Below are 19,735 nucleotides of genomic sequence, written 5' to 3'. Positions count from 1 at the left end.
CAGATGGCTTCAGAACTGTACAAATCCCTAATTAACACAAAAGAGACATATTATAAGCCCCTTACATCACACACTGGTGAGCAGTTACTCACTCAAGTAACCTCCATTGACTTCAATGGAGCTAACGCCTGAAAGTAGCTGCTCAAAGATCGTTAAAAGTTCACAATCTATGAAACTACATTTCCTTGAAAATGTATGCAGAAAATCCTTTTAAAAAAAGTAACACGTATCTACCCACTTACAAGTTTAAGCTTTTTCCAATGCTAACTCGCTCAATCCTGAAAACAAAAGGGATATAAAGTAATTTAAGAAAATGTTCATCACGACGAGTATAGTTTCACCAAAATCACATGAAACACAATATAGTAAGAAAAACTCCAACCTGTTCTAGGATGCCTGCCCAAGATCCCTCCCCCTAATTAGTGCTTATGACTTTTAGGGAGGAGCTTAAACACAGTGCAACTTGACTTAACAAGGGAACAAACAGTATAAATACCTCAGAAGGATACTTGAAATAGCAGCTTCTGTTCTGCACACCTGTGGCGGAAGAGCACCTCAGTAGGCTACTGAAAGGCTACTACATATTTGGAACTCTACGATATTCTGGTATGCTATGGTTTCATTCCTTTTCATTTCACTTCCAATTTAACTTAACCATAGGTCTGACAGAATTCAATTTTAATTATTTTTTGATAAATTTTGATAGATAGATAGATATTATCTCTGTTCATTTTTTCTATTTTTATTTATTTAAATTTTCAGTTGGGCAAAATTAGGGGTTTTAAGGAATTTTTTTCAGTTGTTATTGATTTAAACGTTCACAGTTGCAGGAAAGTATGGGGGGTGTAAGGCAATAGTAGAGTCAGACAGTAATTTAACGATAGATGTTGAGATTCAAAAAAATAAAGCTTTATAACCATTAAAATAAAAATTGTCAGTATCACATGTCAAAATATACAAAGTTAATATTCCTAACTCAAACTTCGATAAGTTTTCAAACAGCATTTTTATTATCTTGCCTATCTACAAATTTCGACTGTTATCGACGGGAATATGTTTTCATCAATTTGTGTACGTATGGCGAAATCAACACTGATCACTACAAAGCTAATCCTTCCTTACAGAGAACAGAAGTTTTCTGGGGCTTTTTTTAAGAGCAAGTGCCTGTATCGCTGCTGCCACAAGGGAAATTACTTCCAAAGGCTAAGGGTGAAATCTTGGCCCCAGTGAAGTCAGTGGGGGTTTCACTACTGATGTCAATGGGGTCGGGATTTTACTCTTTATAGATACAGTGTTGATTAGAAGGAGGCGATGCTGCCATGTTGCAATGCATATGAGAGAGGCTTTTTCCTGAGTCTAGAGGATTCAAGCTATGCTGGTCCTACACCTAGTTTTGGAAGCCTCAAGAGGCTGGCATGCCCACGACATTATAGGACCGAATAGCAAACTTACACTTTTGTTCTGAAAGGAATTTAAATTGGTATATATTTTATATATTTAATAAAACAAAACAAAACTGTGGATTGGAAGAGTATGGGACAGAATCTGATCTGGTACGATTACAGATTTTATATATTTATAATTAAAAAAATTGATTTAAAACATTTAACCACTTTCTCTAACTAAAACTAGTATACTTTAAGAAATCCACTAGAAATATATAGATTTGGGAGCAGTTTTGTATAAAGCAGTACTGAACCGGTAATGTTAATTATTTTAAATACAACGTATTTGTTCATTGCTGCGAAACCTAAACTGATCAACTTATTTTTTTTAAAAAGAACAATCATTTGCATAAGTATTTTTCCTCTTTAATGCAGAACAGATTGGGGAATATGCAGGTACAAATATCCTTTCTGCTGCTGCTTTCTCTGAACATTGTCCATGGCGGTGATGGGTTTTTTTCTGAACGATACCAAAAACAAGCCAGCATGAAGGGGCCACATTTCTTACCATTTAACGTAAAAAGTCAAGGTAAGGTATCTTTCTAAAAATATTATAAGCAGTTATATCCTACATGTGTTCATTACAGTACAGATAATCTCTCTTGCTGTTTTATAGTTGTTCACTGTCAGTAATAACTGTTTAGTTTCATAAATGGCTATACAGGATTGACCAAGATTATCACTGCAGACAGAAATGGGACAGGTTCTGACAGTAATGTCTAGAGAGAGAGAAGATGCTACTCTCTTGGCAGAGAGAAAGAGGGAAACTCCCATCTTATAGTACAACTAAATAAGAAGAGGCATGCAAGCAGCAGTGATTTTGAATTTTGCCATTACCATTTAGAATAGTCTTGAAGCATATATATTTATATATAAAGACTTGCTCAGTGCTCATCAGTGCTCTTGACCTGGGAAATGACTTTCAAAATAAGCAATCAAACTAGACATATCAATAAAAAAATAACTGGGGATTACATTAATAAATCAGCTGGCTGTAATATTCAGTCAAAAATGTAGGTGTCCAATCATATTCTACTGTTACATTAGTTTCCTTACTTAAAATTCAACGATGGTAAAAGCTAGTAATGTTGAATATTAATCCAGTATATATGGACCAAATTTAGAACTCTGTTCCACATTTGTAAGCATAGAGTAACTTCCCTGAACTAATCTGAGTTGCAGTGATGGTCATGAGATAAGAAAATAACCCTAATAACCCTGCTAGAGAATAATACACCTTTATTAAAACAGACTAATTTAAACACCTGAAATATAAATTGGTTTTACAAATATGCTTCTGAAACATGCTTAATTATAGTTACTTTATACAAATATTTCTTTTGAACAAGTCATATATTTCTGAATTCATTTCATACACACTTTGAGGGTATTATAAGTATGTATTTTCCTCTCTTCCTCTGTCCTGTGTATAAAGTGTGTGACTATAGATAATATATATTAAAACCACTATAGGTTTTATGGTATATGAAAGCCCTCTTTTTAAAGTGTCTGTTAGTACTGAACGCTTGTTTCAACTTAACAAATCAGAACAACTTTCTTGAGTCATCTCTAGCATGCAGAAAATAATCTATTAATGCTCTCCAAATCATTGACAAATTTCACATCAGATAACTAGGTATAGAGTATAACTGGTTTCTATAAATCTTGATTTCTGAAAAAATGAAATTATGAGTGCACTGCACTGAACACCATTAATACATCTGGGTCTGCTACTACAGGTGTGTGTTTTATATAAAACAGCAAGTTCAGTCAATGCAGCTGGGAGCCATGCACAAAGATCCAGTACTTTTTAAATCATGTCAAAATGTTTTGTGTCCTCGCTGCATACACGACATACAAATAGTTTTGAAGAATAAGACTGAAATGAGCATGATATTTAAAAAACACAATGGATCATCAGAATCCAATAAATCAAGTTTTATAATTGATTCTACATATTACCCACTGGTATTTTCTCCTCAGTGGAGATTTTTGCTAAAAATTAACTGATGAAATAAAAGAGTAGCTTTCTTGTATCAACATGACCATTTAGGACCCAGTCCTGATCAGTACCATCAACTCAAATCCTATTATCCTCAACGTGCATTGAAAGTACTGAACACCTCCTGTCAAAGCATTTAGAACCTGTCTGGATCTTCAATTCTGCAGCCAGAAAATGCCCAAAAAGACAGAAGTGCCCATTCTTTTCTTTCCTACAGTACCAAAGGTCGCATTCAGAATAGTTTTTATCTTTGTTATAGCTCACCTACATGTAGCTGTATACTTGTGCAGGAACGTGGCAGTTGCAAAGAAGAGTCGTTTTGAGATGAGGAAAGCAATCTTGATCATAAATCATTCCTCCTATCAGTAAAAAAGTTGTCTTATAGTCTGTGTCTTCGGCTTGAGTATTGACTGGTGTCCTGTCTGCTACCTCTGTCTGAGCATTGACTTGTTTTTGTTTTGTTTTTTCCAAGTGGCTTACACATTTTATTTTTAAAAATTCATTTTTTAAATAATTTAAATGCAAAACACACCAAGTTGTTTGCCCTGTGACCAAAAAAAATGTTGCTCCTGACTTTTAAATTTTTGTACATACAGCTGATGATTTAACTTTCACTAACAGACACACCCACTCTGCTATGTTTACAGTCAAGATTTGCACTGACTTGTCATTGGGTTTTCTCTAGAATTTACTTACCAAGTAATAATGCCCCTCAAGAAAATGAAATACACAGTCTATCATTCAATTTGCTGTTTGTTTCATGAACAGAGTCTCGCTAGTTACCCTCATTGGGAAGGACTTACTTCACAGAACCTGAGATACACTTATGTTTTAACTTATCCCAGTAGCTGTCCAGTAGCAGAAACTCTCAATTCTGTGATCTTTATAGTCTCTCCCTGTAAAAGCAAGACAGATAAAAGACAGGACAAGACCACCGTCTTCAATTCCTCAAGTGGAGGGCACTCATTCGAACAGATTTGTCATGATGGACAAAGAGAACTGCCTCTGTAACCCATGGGGTAGGGAGAGTCCCAGGGCAGAAAGGGGTGGAAGAAGGGACCAGCTGCTGTCCATGGCATCTTCCCTTACTCACTTTTTTGTATGAAAATATTACAGATTTTTGTATGAAAATACTGCTTGATATGGGATTTTAAGCAGCCCTTTGGAATGTATTTCCCCATCTTCCCTACTTGCAAACATGAATTATTCCTGTCCACTTTCCTCACCACTATGCAGACAGTCAACCTCAGGATTTTGAGCAGAGTCAGAGACGTGGTTCTTTCGAAACACCCCAAATTTTACCTATTAATTTACATAAAGAAATGATGGGAGAAGGTAGGGAGTGGAAAAGAAGGCGGCAAATGTTTAGGTCCCTCCCAACTTCTAGGAGACAGAAGTAGAACCTAGATAATTCTTCCTTCCCAACGTATCACTCTGTTAATCTTAATTTATATTTCCCAGTCTTTCTTTTTTTTAAATCCACAGCTCTAGCTTTCCTTCACTGGATCCAAAGGGCAGTGAAATCTGTTAACAAGGGGCATGTGTAAACCCGCATCTGCTCATTGGTGACAAATAACTATTTTTCTCCATAATTGTATTGTAGTAGTGGATTCTAATAACGATGGGCGGGATTCTGAAAAAGAACTCTGTTGTCACCGTAACTCTGGTCCCACTGAAGTCAATGGAAGTTTTACCACACACTTCAATAGGAGCAGAGTTGGGCAATGTTAGAAATTCTTTTCCAAATCCCACTCATAACAACTTCCCAGGTAAAGAACATAATTTTCTCCTCTTTTGCATGTGTTTAGCATTATCGTTTGCTAAATAGATTATGATACTATTTGCAGCACTTTGGTTCACAGCTTTGAAGTCTGCAAAATTCCTGGCTGAGGACAACCACACAACTAATTCTAAAAAAAAAAAAAAAAAACAACAACTTAGTCTTGCTGGTTGTGCTTTCTCCTCCCACTGAACTTGGTATGTAAACAAGGTCTGGCTAGAGTCAGAGTACATAGGCCACGTTGTGTGTCAAAAAATACATGCCAAGAATTTTTTTTATTTAAGTGGCCAACCAACACTTCAGTTATCCCGATTAAAGCTACTGCTTCCAGTAATCTTTTCACCTGCCCTGTTCTACCATGGCTTAATATACCTTCCCTATACAAAACAGAAGGACTGGGATTTTGAACAGACACATTAACTTGGAAATCAGATTTAAGAAGAGGTCCTGACCTGGCAATGTTACATGTTCCAAACTCCAAATGCAAAGAGATGGGTAACACATAACATCCTAACAAGCATAAATGAGAGAAGTAACTGCACACACTGCTTCCTTCTAGGTTCTTAGTGGGTAGGATTTTCTCTACCCTTCGAAACCTCTGGTGTAAAAAAATATCAACCTTCTCAGGTCCACAAATATGCCTCCTTTAACTATTGCATTGCCATTTGCAGCTACATTCTGTGAGGGGTTAACAGGGCTTCAATTCTCACAGAGTATTTCCCGGAGCCCCAGGGCTTCAACCCTGCAAGATGTGCCAGAGCTTCCGCGGGTTTGAAAATATTCACCAGGGCTATGCTCCAGACAGCACTGGTTAAATTTAAACCCTGGGTGGTAGCATTCCATTGGCAAGTCTATACAAGAGCCAAATGTTGCCATCAGCCAGTGCGCTGAGCATCACTGGAAATGTATTTTGGTCACCATTCAAAAAGTCAATAATTGCCAACAGATGCCCTACAGTTATCCCAGTTTTCCCCCATACTATACTTGGAGTAGAAGTAAGATACTTGAATGATATCTGCTGGCAAAATGCTGATTTTTTTTCAAAACACTTTGTGCTTAAGGCAACAAATCCCTTCCCTTTCCCTAGAGGATACACTTAACCAATTTTTAGATACATGTGTCTATCGTTCCTAAGGATTTGTACAGAACTTACCGAGGGAGGGATAGCTCAGTTGTTTGAGCATTGGCCTGCTAAACCAAGGGTTGTGAGTTCAATCCTTTAGGGGGCCATTTAGGGATCTGGGGCACAAATTGGGGATTGGTCCTGCTTTGAGCAGGGGGTTGGACTAGATGACCTCCTACGGTCCCTTCCAACCCTGATATTCTTTGCTACTGACCTGAATTTGTTACTGGGAATGGCAATGCTCCCAAGTAAACTATCATCTAACATGGCCCTCTAGAGGAGTGAGTGGTGGAAAAATCCTATGTTCTGATTCACATCAGCAAACCAAGTAACATTCCACTAAGGGGTGTGGAGAGCCTGCTCTGAGTGTTAAATGAAGACAAGGTCTATTTCATCTAACTTATACAAATAACGGAGAATTAGAACAGAACCAAAGTGATTTCACGGTATGAAAGTATAGCACAGTGAACTGAGTATTGACCCTTTATGGGAATTAAATTCACTTGGCTCGGCTCTTAAGATAGAGTATACATTTCACCTGGTGGGCCTGCACTGAGCTTCCTTGAATTACAGAGTCATTTGGAGAGCAGACTTGGCCAGGGTCACATAGTCCACGCTGCCAAACTGCCCTCTTTATATACCTTATTTACTCTTTTGGGATTCTACTGCATTTAAAAGTAGAATTCATGCAGTTAGAAGGGAGGTTTATTTCTAATTTTTTTCCCCTGTGGTTGCACAACAATGATTTGAACACAATATATATCACTTTAAGAAAGTTTCAATTATTTGTATTATTCTTTGTTTGAAATTATTTTAACTGCAACAGCAATATTTTAAACTGTGTATGTTGCTGTGCCTCAGGTATTCTGCTTTGGCACTCTAGGTAACTGCATAAAACTCCCATACTAACAACAGTTCATATTTTATTCTTTGGCCTCAGTTTTTCACACACCTGGTTATGAATAATTTGCATAATTCTAAAGGGTCCCGATCACTGGCAGATTAGCTACTGGTCCAACAGGGCCCATGCCCAGGGGCCCGAGCCAACTGGGGGGCCCCCCAAAAATGGGCATCCCGAGCACCCCGACAGGAGCACCGTACCCTGACCTCGCTCCCCGGCAGGAGTGCCAGGTGGGCAGGGGAAACCCGTGCACCCTGACCAAGTTCCCTGGCAGGAACCGGGGGGGGTCTGAAGGCAGAAGGGGTGGGGATGGGCCCTCACTTGCTCTGCCCCACAAACCCTTAATCCGCCTCTGGTCCTGATGCAACTACTGTGCAAATTGTGTGCTAAATTCCGTGCACCAAATTCTGTGCACCAGAAGGCCACTGTTAGAAGCTGCAGTCACAGCAAGGTTTGTACACTGAACATATGAAAGGAAGACAGCATGATGTATGAGTTTGAAAGTATGGGTGGAAAGGAGAAAAGAACAGCAGCCTGGGCATGCCTTGCAGTTACATTCCCTACAGAGAGGTGAGACACCAAAGTAAAACGGAAAGAATCTGAAGTTCCAAATTAAGCTTCTAATGCTCAACCTCACTCCGCTTACTTGTTTTAGAGAATTTAAGATGCATTCTAGCTGACAGTTTGTTATACTTTAGAACAAAGAAATCTGAAATGGCTAAAATTATAGAATCTCCAAACCAAAAGTAATATAAATATTAACTTAGAGTAGCAATGAGTGTTAGATCCTCAAATTTCTATGGTTACTTAAAAAAAGAAACCAAAACACCTCTCGTAGGTTTTAATTAATTTACCACTCATGAAAGGTGACAGATTGACAGCCTTATTCACAGAACACATAGAGCATGGGCAGCAGCGGGGCGAGCTTCCCCCTTTCTGTCTTGCCAATGTGCCCTAAACGTTAATCTTGAAGGATCATCTTTATAGGTGAAAAGATAATTCACTCTCCATATCCCCTCTGCTGAGGCTATTGCTTCACAAGGTAAGTGTGTTTTCAATGTGGATACGTCCACTAGAAGCTAGGCCGTAACCGCAAATAGATCATAGAGGCCATTAGTGAGGAGTCTGGCCTGAGTTAGTACAGATGACCTATAACGGACGGGCACTGTATCTCTCTTCTAATCGCTCAAGCCACTCATATATTTTAAGATTTTTTTTTTTAAAAAAAAAAAAAGAGAAAAGAAGATGGAACTAACCAATTAAGACTGTGATACAAGCAGGCCTGGAAAATATCTTATTGCTCAATAGCATAAGAAATACTTTTGGGATCATTAAAAATTTTTCGCCAGGTGGACTACCACAATTTTTCAGAGCAGTCTAAAAGACTAAACTTTACATTACATTTGTCTTACATGCTCTTTCTGAACGCAGGATTTAATTACTGTAACGGAACTCATGGGTGGCATACTTGTGATGTATCGAATTCACGTTAACTAAGTCAGTATGTTGCATCCACTGGTCCCATCTGTGTTTAAGCCATGATTAAAAGAAACTGTAAACGTTTAAAAAATAACCACATACATAACTTACATTGAAGGTTATTTCTTATTCTTGTATGACTTAAGTCTTCCTGGTTTTTCCATGCCATGTAGTTCTTCTTAGAACTGCTTCTTCAGTTATCACTTGATTATGTTCCAAAACACAAAGCTACCACTGTCCCCTACTGGATATCATAGTTCAGTAGTAAGCAATCCCGAGAGCAGCAGCATGCTAGAACTGCACTGGGCAATTAAAATATACACTCCACACACAGTGACAGGTTCCAAGTACCTCATCCCAGTGAAGACCAACACTTGTGTCAGTTTATAATATTTTTGCTGCATGCAGTAATGAGGTTGCTTTCTATTTGTAGGATTTAAAACATTAGCCTTATTTTAATTAAGTTAATGGATGATGAGGTGGTAACATGGGCAAACTAACATGATCTTTTCAGGAGTACACTGTAATTATGTAGAAGCAGAAATTGTACTTTTACATTTGGCAGCTAAAAACTATTTTCCAGGCAGCACATGAAGCCAAAGCCCAGTGAATACCAAAAACACTGTACACAGACCAGATTTTTCTTCTCCCTACATGTCTCTTACAAATAAGTATAGCCATATATTTTTAGAGAAGAAAAACTGAACTATTTATCTGTACTTTCTGGTTAAGAGAGTGTTATGCAGAGGTCTGGAGGTTCAAAATAATTAATAAGTGGATGGGAAGGAAGCCTTGCTCAAACTCAAATTGGGAAACGAAAAAAAAACCTAATCTACCACTAATTAGGATTCATATTTAATACATCAAGCACTCATCAAAACAGTTACGCTAGAGGTATACAACATCCAGTGATGCAAGCGATCCATATTACAACATAACCTCAGAGGACTAGTTATTCTAACCTGATTGGAGAAGGATAGAATAGAAGAGCAACAGTTTGTCAAGATATGAAACAATCTGTGTAAAGAGCCAACAAAAATTAAATTTCTGGCTTTAGCCACAAGAAAAGGGGTGAAAGAAAATAGGTAAAAGTCTGTTGTGTACTCTTAAAATAACATCATTAGGAATAGTAAAGAGAGTCTGAGAACAATTCTTGAAAGCTGCTAAGCAGCTCCAGAAAGTTGTTGATAACCTTTTCTTACCCTTTTCTCAGTCCACAATTACAGCTAAGCAGATGCATGTAATATGAATGAGAACTGGACATAAAGTTGCTGATGTCACTCCTGATTACATTATAGGTGTACAGGAGGGTAACATCAGCAAAGAAGCACCAACAGCCAGTCAGAATTCAGCTGTAAAGTTATATGTAAATGTTACAAGTGCTCTGCAGGCTCTTGCTATGTGACTTTCATTTATGTCAATGGAAGTTGCTGGCAAAATTCTTGAAAAAAAAGTGTACCCCTTAGTTGTAATATAACTAGGGTAACCATCTGACTATTCATTCACTAGCAATATCCTGTTATATATTGTTCTGCCAATAGGATTCATACTTTACCATCTATATTTTTTAAGATGCCCCAGTTGTGTACTGGAATGAAGGATTTTATTTTAAAACTAAGCAGTGCTGAACACCTTCACTTCACATTACTAAATAAGAGAAAACATTTATACACAAACTAGCACAAAATATCTTCTAAACAGTATAATGCTTTCCCCTCCTATTTCCTATTCTTGGCACATAAAATTCTAAACCACATTTAATTTCTCTAGTCTTTCTAGTCTGACACCGGACAAACTTATGTGTGTCACTTGTGCAGCAGTTTATTCTAGAAGGCTGCAGTACTACAGTATCACACACATTCCAGGTAAAGTTTACACACAGACACACCTCAGAGGCTGAAATTTAAGCCGCATTTGGTTTATAGCTATTGAGCAACCACCATTGTCAAACAGAAAATATTCTGATTCACAGCGGAACTCAGACTTCTTTCCATCGATCTCTTCAAACATGCACCATCCAGCAGCATCTTCCAAATCAAATGTTAATGTTCTTACCCAAGTGACAGGTCCTTTCTGCTCTGCTCAGTGGACTTTAGTATTCTACTTGCACATCTTCTTTAACTATTCCTAACAACTTTTGCCATAAAGCAGTATTCTGTATCTACAGATCCATCAACTGAAGAGTATGGCATATACATGCAAACTGTGGGGTTTCACATTGCAGTATCCTCTTGACATTTATATTATTTCTAGTGCTATAGGTATTCCACAAAAATCAGCATCCAAAGTCCCAAAGGATTCTGCAACTTCCCAAACAGCACCTTGGGAAGTCAACATTTAAGCACACAACTCTTTATTTCTATATTTATATCTGACACAAGGTGGAGTGACTCCATCTGCTGCTTTATTCTTACACACCAAACCATTTTCTGTAGAAAAGCATAATGCTAAGGAACTAAAATAAAGAAAAGCAATGCTACATTATGCATGACAGTACAGTGAAATTAACCTTTTCAGTGTTGTTATAGCTGTGTTGGTCTAGGATAGTAGAGAGACAAGGTGTTTGAAGGCCAGAAGAGGGGATTCAGGAAAGATTTATTTCAGGATGTGGTCTCCATGAAGTACAACAGTGTTGTAACTGTTTAATAATACCCCATATGGGTTCCAGTGTGGGGTGGCAGGTGGCAACTAGGGGTGTGCGATCTGAGGGTTTTCTCCCTTCAAAACAACTCCCCAACATTGCCATGCTCATCATCAGAAGCAAGCTCCCCACAGACCAGGGCACACCAACTCAAACCAGCACTAGACCCTGCCAGAGCAACAGATAAAAAACCTGGGCACATCTCCACTACTACAATGATCAATCCCCTGCCCCACATACGTTTCAAGACTCATGGGTCCTACGCATGCCTATCACAACATGTGACGTACCCCACCCCGTGCACTAAATTTCCCCATAACAACTATGTGGCAAAAAAGAGACAATCATTATGCTCTCGGATGAACTTGCACAGAAAAATGATAAAAGAAAAAAATCTTGTATCACATCACTATGGGCAAAAACACTTCTCACAAAACAATCACTCCCTATCTGACCTCTCAGCCCTCGTCCTCAAAAGAAACCGGCTCCACACTTTCAAAAGACAAGCCTCGGAGCTTAAATTCATAACTTTGCTGGGCACTAAAAAAATCGTCATCTTAATAAAAACACTGGATTTATGGCTATTACAACAATTTGTAACCCACTCACCTCCCTTTTTTGTCCTATGACTGTAGAGGTGTTAATGGGCCACTTCCCTTGAATGGTCTGTTGGAATATTTGTTAACTACTTATACTAAACAATCTGGGACACTTTGGGTATGTCCACACTGCAATTAAACACCCATGGCTGGCCCAGGTCAAGGGGCTATAAAACTGTCAGCCATTAGTGTTGAATTACAGTGTACACACTCTTAGAGTAACTTTCCCAGATCCGAAGAAAAGCTCTGTGTAGCTTGAAAGCTTGTCTCGCTCACCAACAGAAGTGGGTCCAATGAAAGATATTACCTCACCCAATTGTCTCTCTAGTGAAATTAATGGCCATCATTTGCCCAACTGTGTATAAAGTGAAAGTAACCACTACAAATAAATGATGTTATTTAGAGACATGCTATGTGATTTAGTTACTAAGAAACAAAACCATGATTCAGCCTTGCAGGAGGGAAGGAGGAGGGAAAGGCTGAAATCTTAAGAGTTGTAGTTTTAGTAAAATAATTGATATGACAGCTGTTCAGGCATTAGGAAGCTTCTTTAATTTTGCAAATTTTCAAATATGCAATTGAGCAGACACCACTAATTAATTGAATTCATTGATCATGGTATCATGACCTAGTACTACAAATTTCAAAATTTCAAATCAATGAACTTTGACATTAAAGTACTGTAGACTGTTTTGGGAAAAGATTGTCCATTGTTTGAATGAAATCAAGAACTGTGTAGAAATAAGATAATTACTTATGCCTTATCTGAGGTTGACTTACGTAAGAGAACTTAAATTAAATTTTAAATAAGAATTGCCCACAGACAAGACAGTGGTTTTATTAAAATATATATTTGCAATATTGTAAAAATCAAAATATTCTCCCCTACTATTCCTACCTGATTTTGTTAATTGGGAACTATCAAAATCTTTAAAGAAAGGTAATATTTTTTCATAGGATATGAAGATCCTTACAAGGAGCAAACTCAGCCTTCATATGTGATTTGTAACTTCTCTTTAACACCGTTGGTTCCATTCATTCCACCAAGAAATTGTTTTCTGTACAGCACACAGACTTCAACCTACAATGACAGGTTTCAGAGGGGTAGCCTTGTTAGTCTGTATCAGCAAAAACAACAAGGAGTCCTTGTGGTACCTTAGAGACTAACAAATTTATTTGGGCATTAGCTTTCGTGGGCTAAAACCCACTTCATCAGACTCATGGAGTGAAAAATACAGTAGGCAGGTATAAATATTACAGCACATGAAAAGATAGGAGTTGCTTTACCAAGTGGGAGGTCAGTGCTAACAGAGTAACAATGTCTGTTTAGATAGTTCAGTATGTTTTAGCAAGGCAGAAACCACCAAAAAAACCACCTCTCTTAGCTAGAAATCAGGGCTCGTGGTGCACACAAGTTTAATCTGTGGTGTTAAACGCCCAGGCCACACACTGAATCCAGATTGCTCAATATATGTTCAGAGCACACCTGACGTATTCAGATTCTGCAGAATTTAAGCTTTCATTTAAAAAAATGAATGAATGAATATATTCTTACTCCATACAGTTGGGGAGATAAACTTCCAAATGTAAACCACTGTGGAAGTCTTTCTGAATCTGCAAATAGATAGGCTTAAACAAAGAGTCAGTAGGGAACTCCCGTGTGCCTTCCTCCCATTCATCTCATTGCAGCATTAGCTGTCCTAGCTAATAAGCGAGCCCTCCAGTGGAGGAAGGAATGATATATTAACTATTTCAGTGCTGATCACTATAGTAGTCAATTGGTGGAAGAGGGAAAAGGGAATGTTAGGTAAATATTTATCTAGACTCTATACTACTGTGCCTTACGTATTTTATGCTTCTTTTATAAATGGGTCAACTGAAGCACAGAGACTTTAAGTGACTTGCCCAAGTTCACACCAAATGATTGGTTCTGCAGGGGACAGAACCCAGCAGTCTTATCCCCAGTTCTCTGTTCTAACCACTAGAACTTGCAGTAATTTAAAGACCCTGATCTTTGTAGATGTTATACTAATTAGTATTTTCGTTTTTATTTTGTTTCATCTCTAAGCGTCAGCCAAAATGCTGACAAGCTATGAACCCTCTACCATTGCACTAATGATTGTATTGCGTGTCTTAGGTTTACAGGGAAGGGGAGAACAAGGACCTCCTGGTCTACCAGGTCCTGCTGGCCCAAGAGGACAACCAGGCCCAGCAGGGCCACCAGGCTATGGAAGTCCAGGTCCTCAAGGTCCACCAGGCCCCCCAGGTCCACCCGGATTTTCTGCTGTTGGAAAGCCAGGCTTACCTGGTTTACCAGGAAAACCAGGGGAGAGAGGATTAAATGGTGAAAAAGGAAATATTGGACCTGCTGGTCTCCCAGGATCAAGAGGGCCACAGGGGCCTCCTGGAATTCCTGGTCCTGCTGGAATCTCTGTTGCTGGCAAGACAGGAGAACAAGGGCCACCAGGAGCACAAGGGCCACGGGGTGTCCCTGGAGAAAAGGGTGAGACAGGTATTCCTGGTATAAATGGACTAAAGGGAGAAAATGGATATGGAGTTCCAGGTCGCCCAGGTGACAGAGGGCTCCCAGGTCCCCAGGGCCCCCCAGGTCCCCCTGGACTTGCTGGGATAGGGAAGCCTGGTGAAAACGGGTTTCCAGGTCAGCCAGGTGTGAAAGGTGATCGTGGTTTACCAGGTGCACCAGGACCAGCAGGCATCCCAGGTTCCCAAGGTCTTCCTGGGGAACCTGGAGCAGCAGGAATTGGAAAGCCTGGAGCAAATGGACCCCCAGGATTGCCAGGGATTCCTGGAGCAAAAGGACTGCCTGGACCCCCAGGCATGCCTGGATCCCCAGGTCTTCCAGGGTTTGGAAAGCCAGGTTTGCCAGGGATGAAAGGACATAGAGGACCTGAAGGCCTTCCCGGTGTTCCAGGGATCAAAGGAGATGAAGGTCCAGCTGGAGTTCCAGGAGAACCAGGGCCATCTGGACCACCTGGAAATGTGGGTCCTCAAGGACTTAGAGGAATACCAGGTGAAAATGGCCTACCTGGGCCTAAAGGTGAAGCAGGACCTGCAGGCCTTGCAGGATACCCAGGAGCTAAAGGTGACAGAGGCCTACCAGGATTAGACGGAAAACCAGGATATCCAGGGGAGCAGGGTCTTGCTGGTCCTAAAGGACCTCCAGGTTTACCAGGCCCGAAAGGGGACAATGGTCATGCAGGGCCACCTGGCCTACCTGGTCCAATGGGTGCACCAGGACCTAAAGGAGGACCAGGATTTAATGGTGAGCCAGGCCCAAGAGGACCTTCTGGAATACCTGGTATAAGAGGTCCAATTGGGCCACCAGGCATTCCAGGATTTCCAGGCACTAAAGGGGAACCAGGGGCACCAGGATTACCAGGTCCAGCTGGCATTGCTACAAAAGGTTTAAATGGACCCATGGGGCCACCTGGGCTCCCAGGCCCAAGAGGCAACAATGGAGAGCCTGGGTTACCAGGCCCTCCGGGTCCACCTGGTCCTCCTGGTCAAGCAATACTCCCACAGATGCCAGATGGTTACATAAAAGCAGGAGAGAGTCAAGGCCTCACAGGAATGCCTCTTATGAAAGCAGGAGTAAACCAAGGTCTAATTGGAATGCCAGTATCAGCTTTCTCTGCCATTCTCTCCAAAGCCTACCCTGGGGCCACTATGCCCATCAAATTTGATAAAATCTTGTACAACCGACAGCAACATTATGACCCCAGAACAGGAATCTTTACGTGTAGGATCCCAGGACTTTACTATTTTTCTTACCATGTACATGTAAAAGGAACAAATGTTTGGGTCGCACTCTACAAAAATGGCTCACCAATCATGTACACCTATGATGAGTACAAGAAAGGATACCTTGACCAAGCTTCTGGAAGTGCTGTCATTGATCTCATGGAAAACGATCAAGTCTGGTTGCAGTTGCCCAATGCAGAATCTAATGGCTTGTATTCCTCTGATTACGTTCACTCCTCTTTCTCAGGATTCTTGTTTGCTCATATGTGATAGTATCCTACCTTAGCAGTCCCAATATTGTCTCTTTCAGACAATTTTAATTGGACTATGATGTGAGACCTATGACTGGTCATACAAATTATTTGCAACAAAGGGGAAGGGAGGATGATAGGGTAGGGGAGTTTGTTTCAAAATTAAGCTTCAGAGTAACTTTGTGTGTTTTTGGAAGTCTGTCAGAGATTTATTTGCAAAAACTTTGTAGTAAGGGCAAGACAGCTGTCCTGCTGAATACAACATTAAACATTATGGTAATACATGATGCAGCTCTTCTCCATTTTACATTTTCTTAATTAGTATTTCTAAGTTGATTTTATATTTTAAATGTACTCTTAAGCCTTCATAAAGTAATCATTCCAGATTACTACATATTTAACTCACTGAAACAAAGACATTATTTTAAATTAATCAGTCACAGAAGTTTAGTGTGTTCATAACAATGTTCAAGAGATTGCTTTTAGAAAAAGGGAACACTAATTTACTTTGTTATAATAACAATAGACATGTTTATGAAGTTTCATCAACTTAAAAAAATATGTTTCCAAAGATTTTAGGCATAACAGGATTTTATATCTTACTAAGGTACTGATTTCGCTGGAGGGATCTCTTAAAACTGGTTCATCAAATAGTCAGAAGTAAAGAAAGAGAAACTCACTTGTTCAGCCATCTGCAAGAAAAGGGGTGTTGTCCTTTTAAGGGCTCTCTTCAACGGGGGTGAAGGGAAAAAGTTACAGAGATGGACAGAAAGGACAGGAAGACTTTGGAAGCAAGTCTTTTGTATTATAATAATTAAATTTAAATGTCTATTTTAGATAAGGGTCGTCTTTTGAAGGATTTATTTAAAAAAAACTATACATCTGAAAAGCCAAGCATTTAAGGTTAAAGATGAATACTCAGATTGTGCATCTAAAAATCTATGCAATGATTTTTTAGAAATGTGGTTTTATAATCTGCAGCAACACACTAATGCAGTATTTTGAAAACAAATTTTAAACTAAGGTGCTGTAGACTAACTAATGTTCTGAGTAAATGTTACAACTGTTTTTGTCAGTAAATTTAGAAACTGGCAGTATAGATCTATAACAAAACACAGATATTCATGTATATACTGTTGTACTCCAAATTTAAAATAGCTTTATCACCTACAATCATTAGAAGCAGTCTCTTACCCACACTGTTTTTCATGAACAGTAAGTTTATTTCTTTAAAAAGCATATATCTTTATTAGTTCCCAATTAATGAAAATTGGGAATGTGCATTATTCAATAACATATCTGATAAATTCCCGGCAGAGCTAATTAAATCAGCCAACAGATCACACTGTCGGATTTACTGTTCACACATATATTTAATGTTTCATTAATTTGTTGGATACAGCATTCATCTAATATATAGTACTCAGCACTGAAGTTAGTGGTACATAGATAAGCAAATCAACTAAGTAAATATTTTTAATTGTATATTTTTTTTGTCAAATGTACAAAATAGCAATGTAACAGTGTAATCAGGCTTTTGTTCATATAAGATTCTTCTGTCCATGCATGGCTCTCAAAGAAGAGTATGCATCAGAGAGGCTTGTCAAATAAACCTGAAAAACTGATTTTATTGTTTATTTTAAGCTGAAAGTTGCTTTTACACAGATGCTTTGTCAGTGTTACCCTTACTAAAAGCTAAAAATCCATGTTTTACCATTTTTTTGATTATACTATTTCTTTATGAAACCCAAGCCAATGACTGTATTAATTTGAAACCAGCATTTTTTTTTCTTTTCTAAACACTTCTATTTTGTTTTCCAATTTGATAAAACTTTGGTATTAATAAAAAAGTGAAGCTCATCTTTAAATTGGTCTATTATTAAGTCAATATGTATTCTTTTAAAAATTGTAATAAATTATTATGCAACAGCTTTGCAAAATTCTAGTCATTTCTTTGCCTACAATGAACAATGCTTTCTGGGGGAGCCAAATAAGATTTATGCTACTGCGGCCAAGTAGATTTACTGAGTGGGTTGGTAAATTTTCATGATAGTTTTGCAAGGCTGACTGGCAACATAATAGGCACTAAACACAATATCCAAACACCACATAAATTCTCCTTCCTCTTGAGCCAAACTGAAAATTCCAGGCACATTGGCCTTTTTGATTATCAGCCTGGTCTTTTCTCCTCATATCCCAATATAATTCATGAATTAGGATCACTAATTTATTGTACAACAAATTATTTTAATATGCAATCATCTTGTGATAGATCATTAATCCGTTTGACTGCCCAAAGCATCTTTCCAGTATTTCAGGATGATATACTTTGCTGCCAATACATTCAATTTATTTGGCACTTCCATTTGGAAAGTGCTAACAGCCACAGGGTAGTGGATGTAGGAAACCTTCCATTGGCAAGTACAACTGATCTTCTGATAATGTTTTCACAATTACTTTATACTGAAGACAATCCAAAAACGTGCTAAATTTGCCAACATGTACCGAGCATCAGACAGATTGATGCCTCACAAATCTTTATTAGTTACAGTACCTTTTTTTTAAGCAGGAGGAAGAAGGGTATTAACTAATACTACTGAGAGTACATTTTATGAAATCTTAATCTGCATCAATGTTAGAACAGACATCCCTAAGAGATGAATAACTTGTTACCCACTTACCTCTTCATTCATCTAATGAACAGAAACACTTAGGCTTGCTTTATAGGAGTTTAGACAAACAGTACAACAAGACAGTGACTTATTAATGAACTTTTCATATTGTTGTATCAGAGACTATCTAGCCATAAGTATAATCAGATTTTAAATAACCTCAAAAAACTTTGGATGGCTAGAGAGGGATTTTGGTGGTAAATCTGGATTTCAGTCATCCAGTTTTAATTTTGCAAGTCCAAGCTGCAAACCAAGCTGTTTTTAGTTTTGGATTCACAATCTACGTTTACAGAAAGCAGTGACAGACCCCAATTCTTCTTAGGCAGGTACTACAAAGGTTATTGGACTTCCAAGAAACACCAGACATAGGAATGCAATTAACGGAAAAAATGTCAAATCAGAAGTGAATTAAATGCAGCCAGAGAAAAAAATAAGGAAAAATCAGAACAAAAAGTCATGGATGCTGAGCTCAGAATGAAGATTCATTTTCTTTCAAAAAATTTTCACCATTTTTAAAAACAAACAACCATATTTTAAAAATACTCTATAAACAAAACAAATAATTTACTCCTACTCACAGAGGAAGAAAAATATATTTAATTAAAACAACAGTGTAAAGTACCAGAAGTCTAGTCCTCCTTTGCCAGTACAAATTCTGTAATGACCATTAGCTGTGAGCAGGAAAAGAAAGTTTCAGAAAGTTTTCTGGTTTCAAATAATCTTCCTTCCTGAATTTAACGTTTAGTATACATAAAAAATGACAGTTGATTAAGAATTGCTATCAATTTCACTATAATACAAAATAGATAGGAAAATCTGAAGTTATTTCAGCTTTTGAATATGTTGGCATTTAGGTTCAATAACCATGACCTGTAGTGTTTCTTAAAATGTTTAAAAAGACAATCAAGAAAGAAAAAATTAGAAGTGTGTCCTTTAAACATGAGGTCCTGAAACTATGGTCTATAGAGTGCTTACTGGTAATACTTGGAGAATTAGTGCATACTCTGCTTATCTCCAATGGAACTACATGAACAGACAGCTAAAAATACTCTACATACATTCATAATATCAACTGTCTAT

General features: G+C 38.3%; 2 protein-coding genes across 6 annotated transcripts in view; one reads left to right on the top strand and one right to left on the bottom strand.

The window, feature by feature from the left end:
• Window positions 1–19,735, bottom strand: part of NT5DC1 (5'-nucleotidase domain containing 1) — a 244,985-nt gene that overhangs the window by 203,562 nt on the left and 21,688 nt on the right. The window lies entirely within an intron of this gene.
• Window positions 1,836–16,002, top strand: COL10A1 (collagen type X alpha 1 chain). Its single transcript, XM_077811711.1, has 2 exons — window positions 1,836–1,974; window positions 14,108–16,002. Exons 1-2 carry the CDS (start codon window positions 1,836–1,838, stop codon window positions 16,000–16,002), a joined length of 2,034 nt encoding a protein of 677 aa, XP_077667837.1.

Source organism: Eretmochelys imbricata, chromosome 3 (assembly GCF_965152235.1).
Source record: "Eretmochelys imbricata isolate rEreImb1 chromosome 3, rEreImb1.hap1, whole genome shotgun sequence".
Classification (NCBI taxonomy): domain Eukaryota; kingdom Metazoa; phylum Chordata; order Testudines; family Cheloniidae; genus Eretmochelys; species Eretmochelys imbricata.
This window is presented reverse-complemented; position numbering and strand designations above follow the sequence as displayed.

What these genes read in the sequence shown, in the direction of transcription:
- COL10A1 (XM_077811711.1), top strand. Translation starts at nt 1,836, where the DNA reads ATGCAGGTACAAATATCCTTTCTGCTGCTGCTTTCTCTGAACATTGTC. An exon ending in ATTTAACGTAAAAAGTCAAG is followed by an intron (nt 1,975 to 14,107) that starts GTAAGGTATCTT and finishes TGCGTGTCTTAG; the next exon opens with GTTTACAGGGAAGGGGAGAA.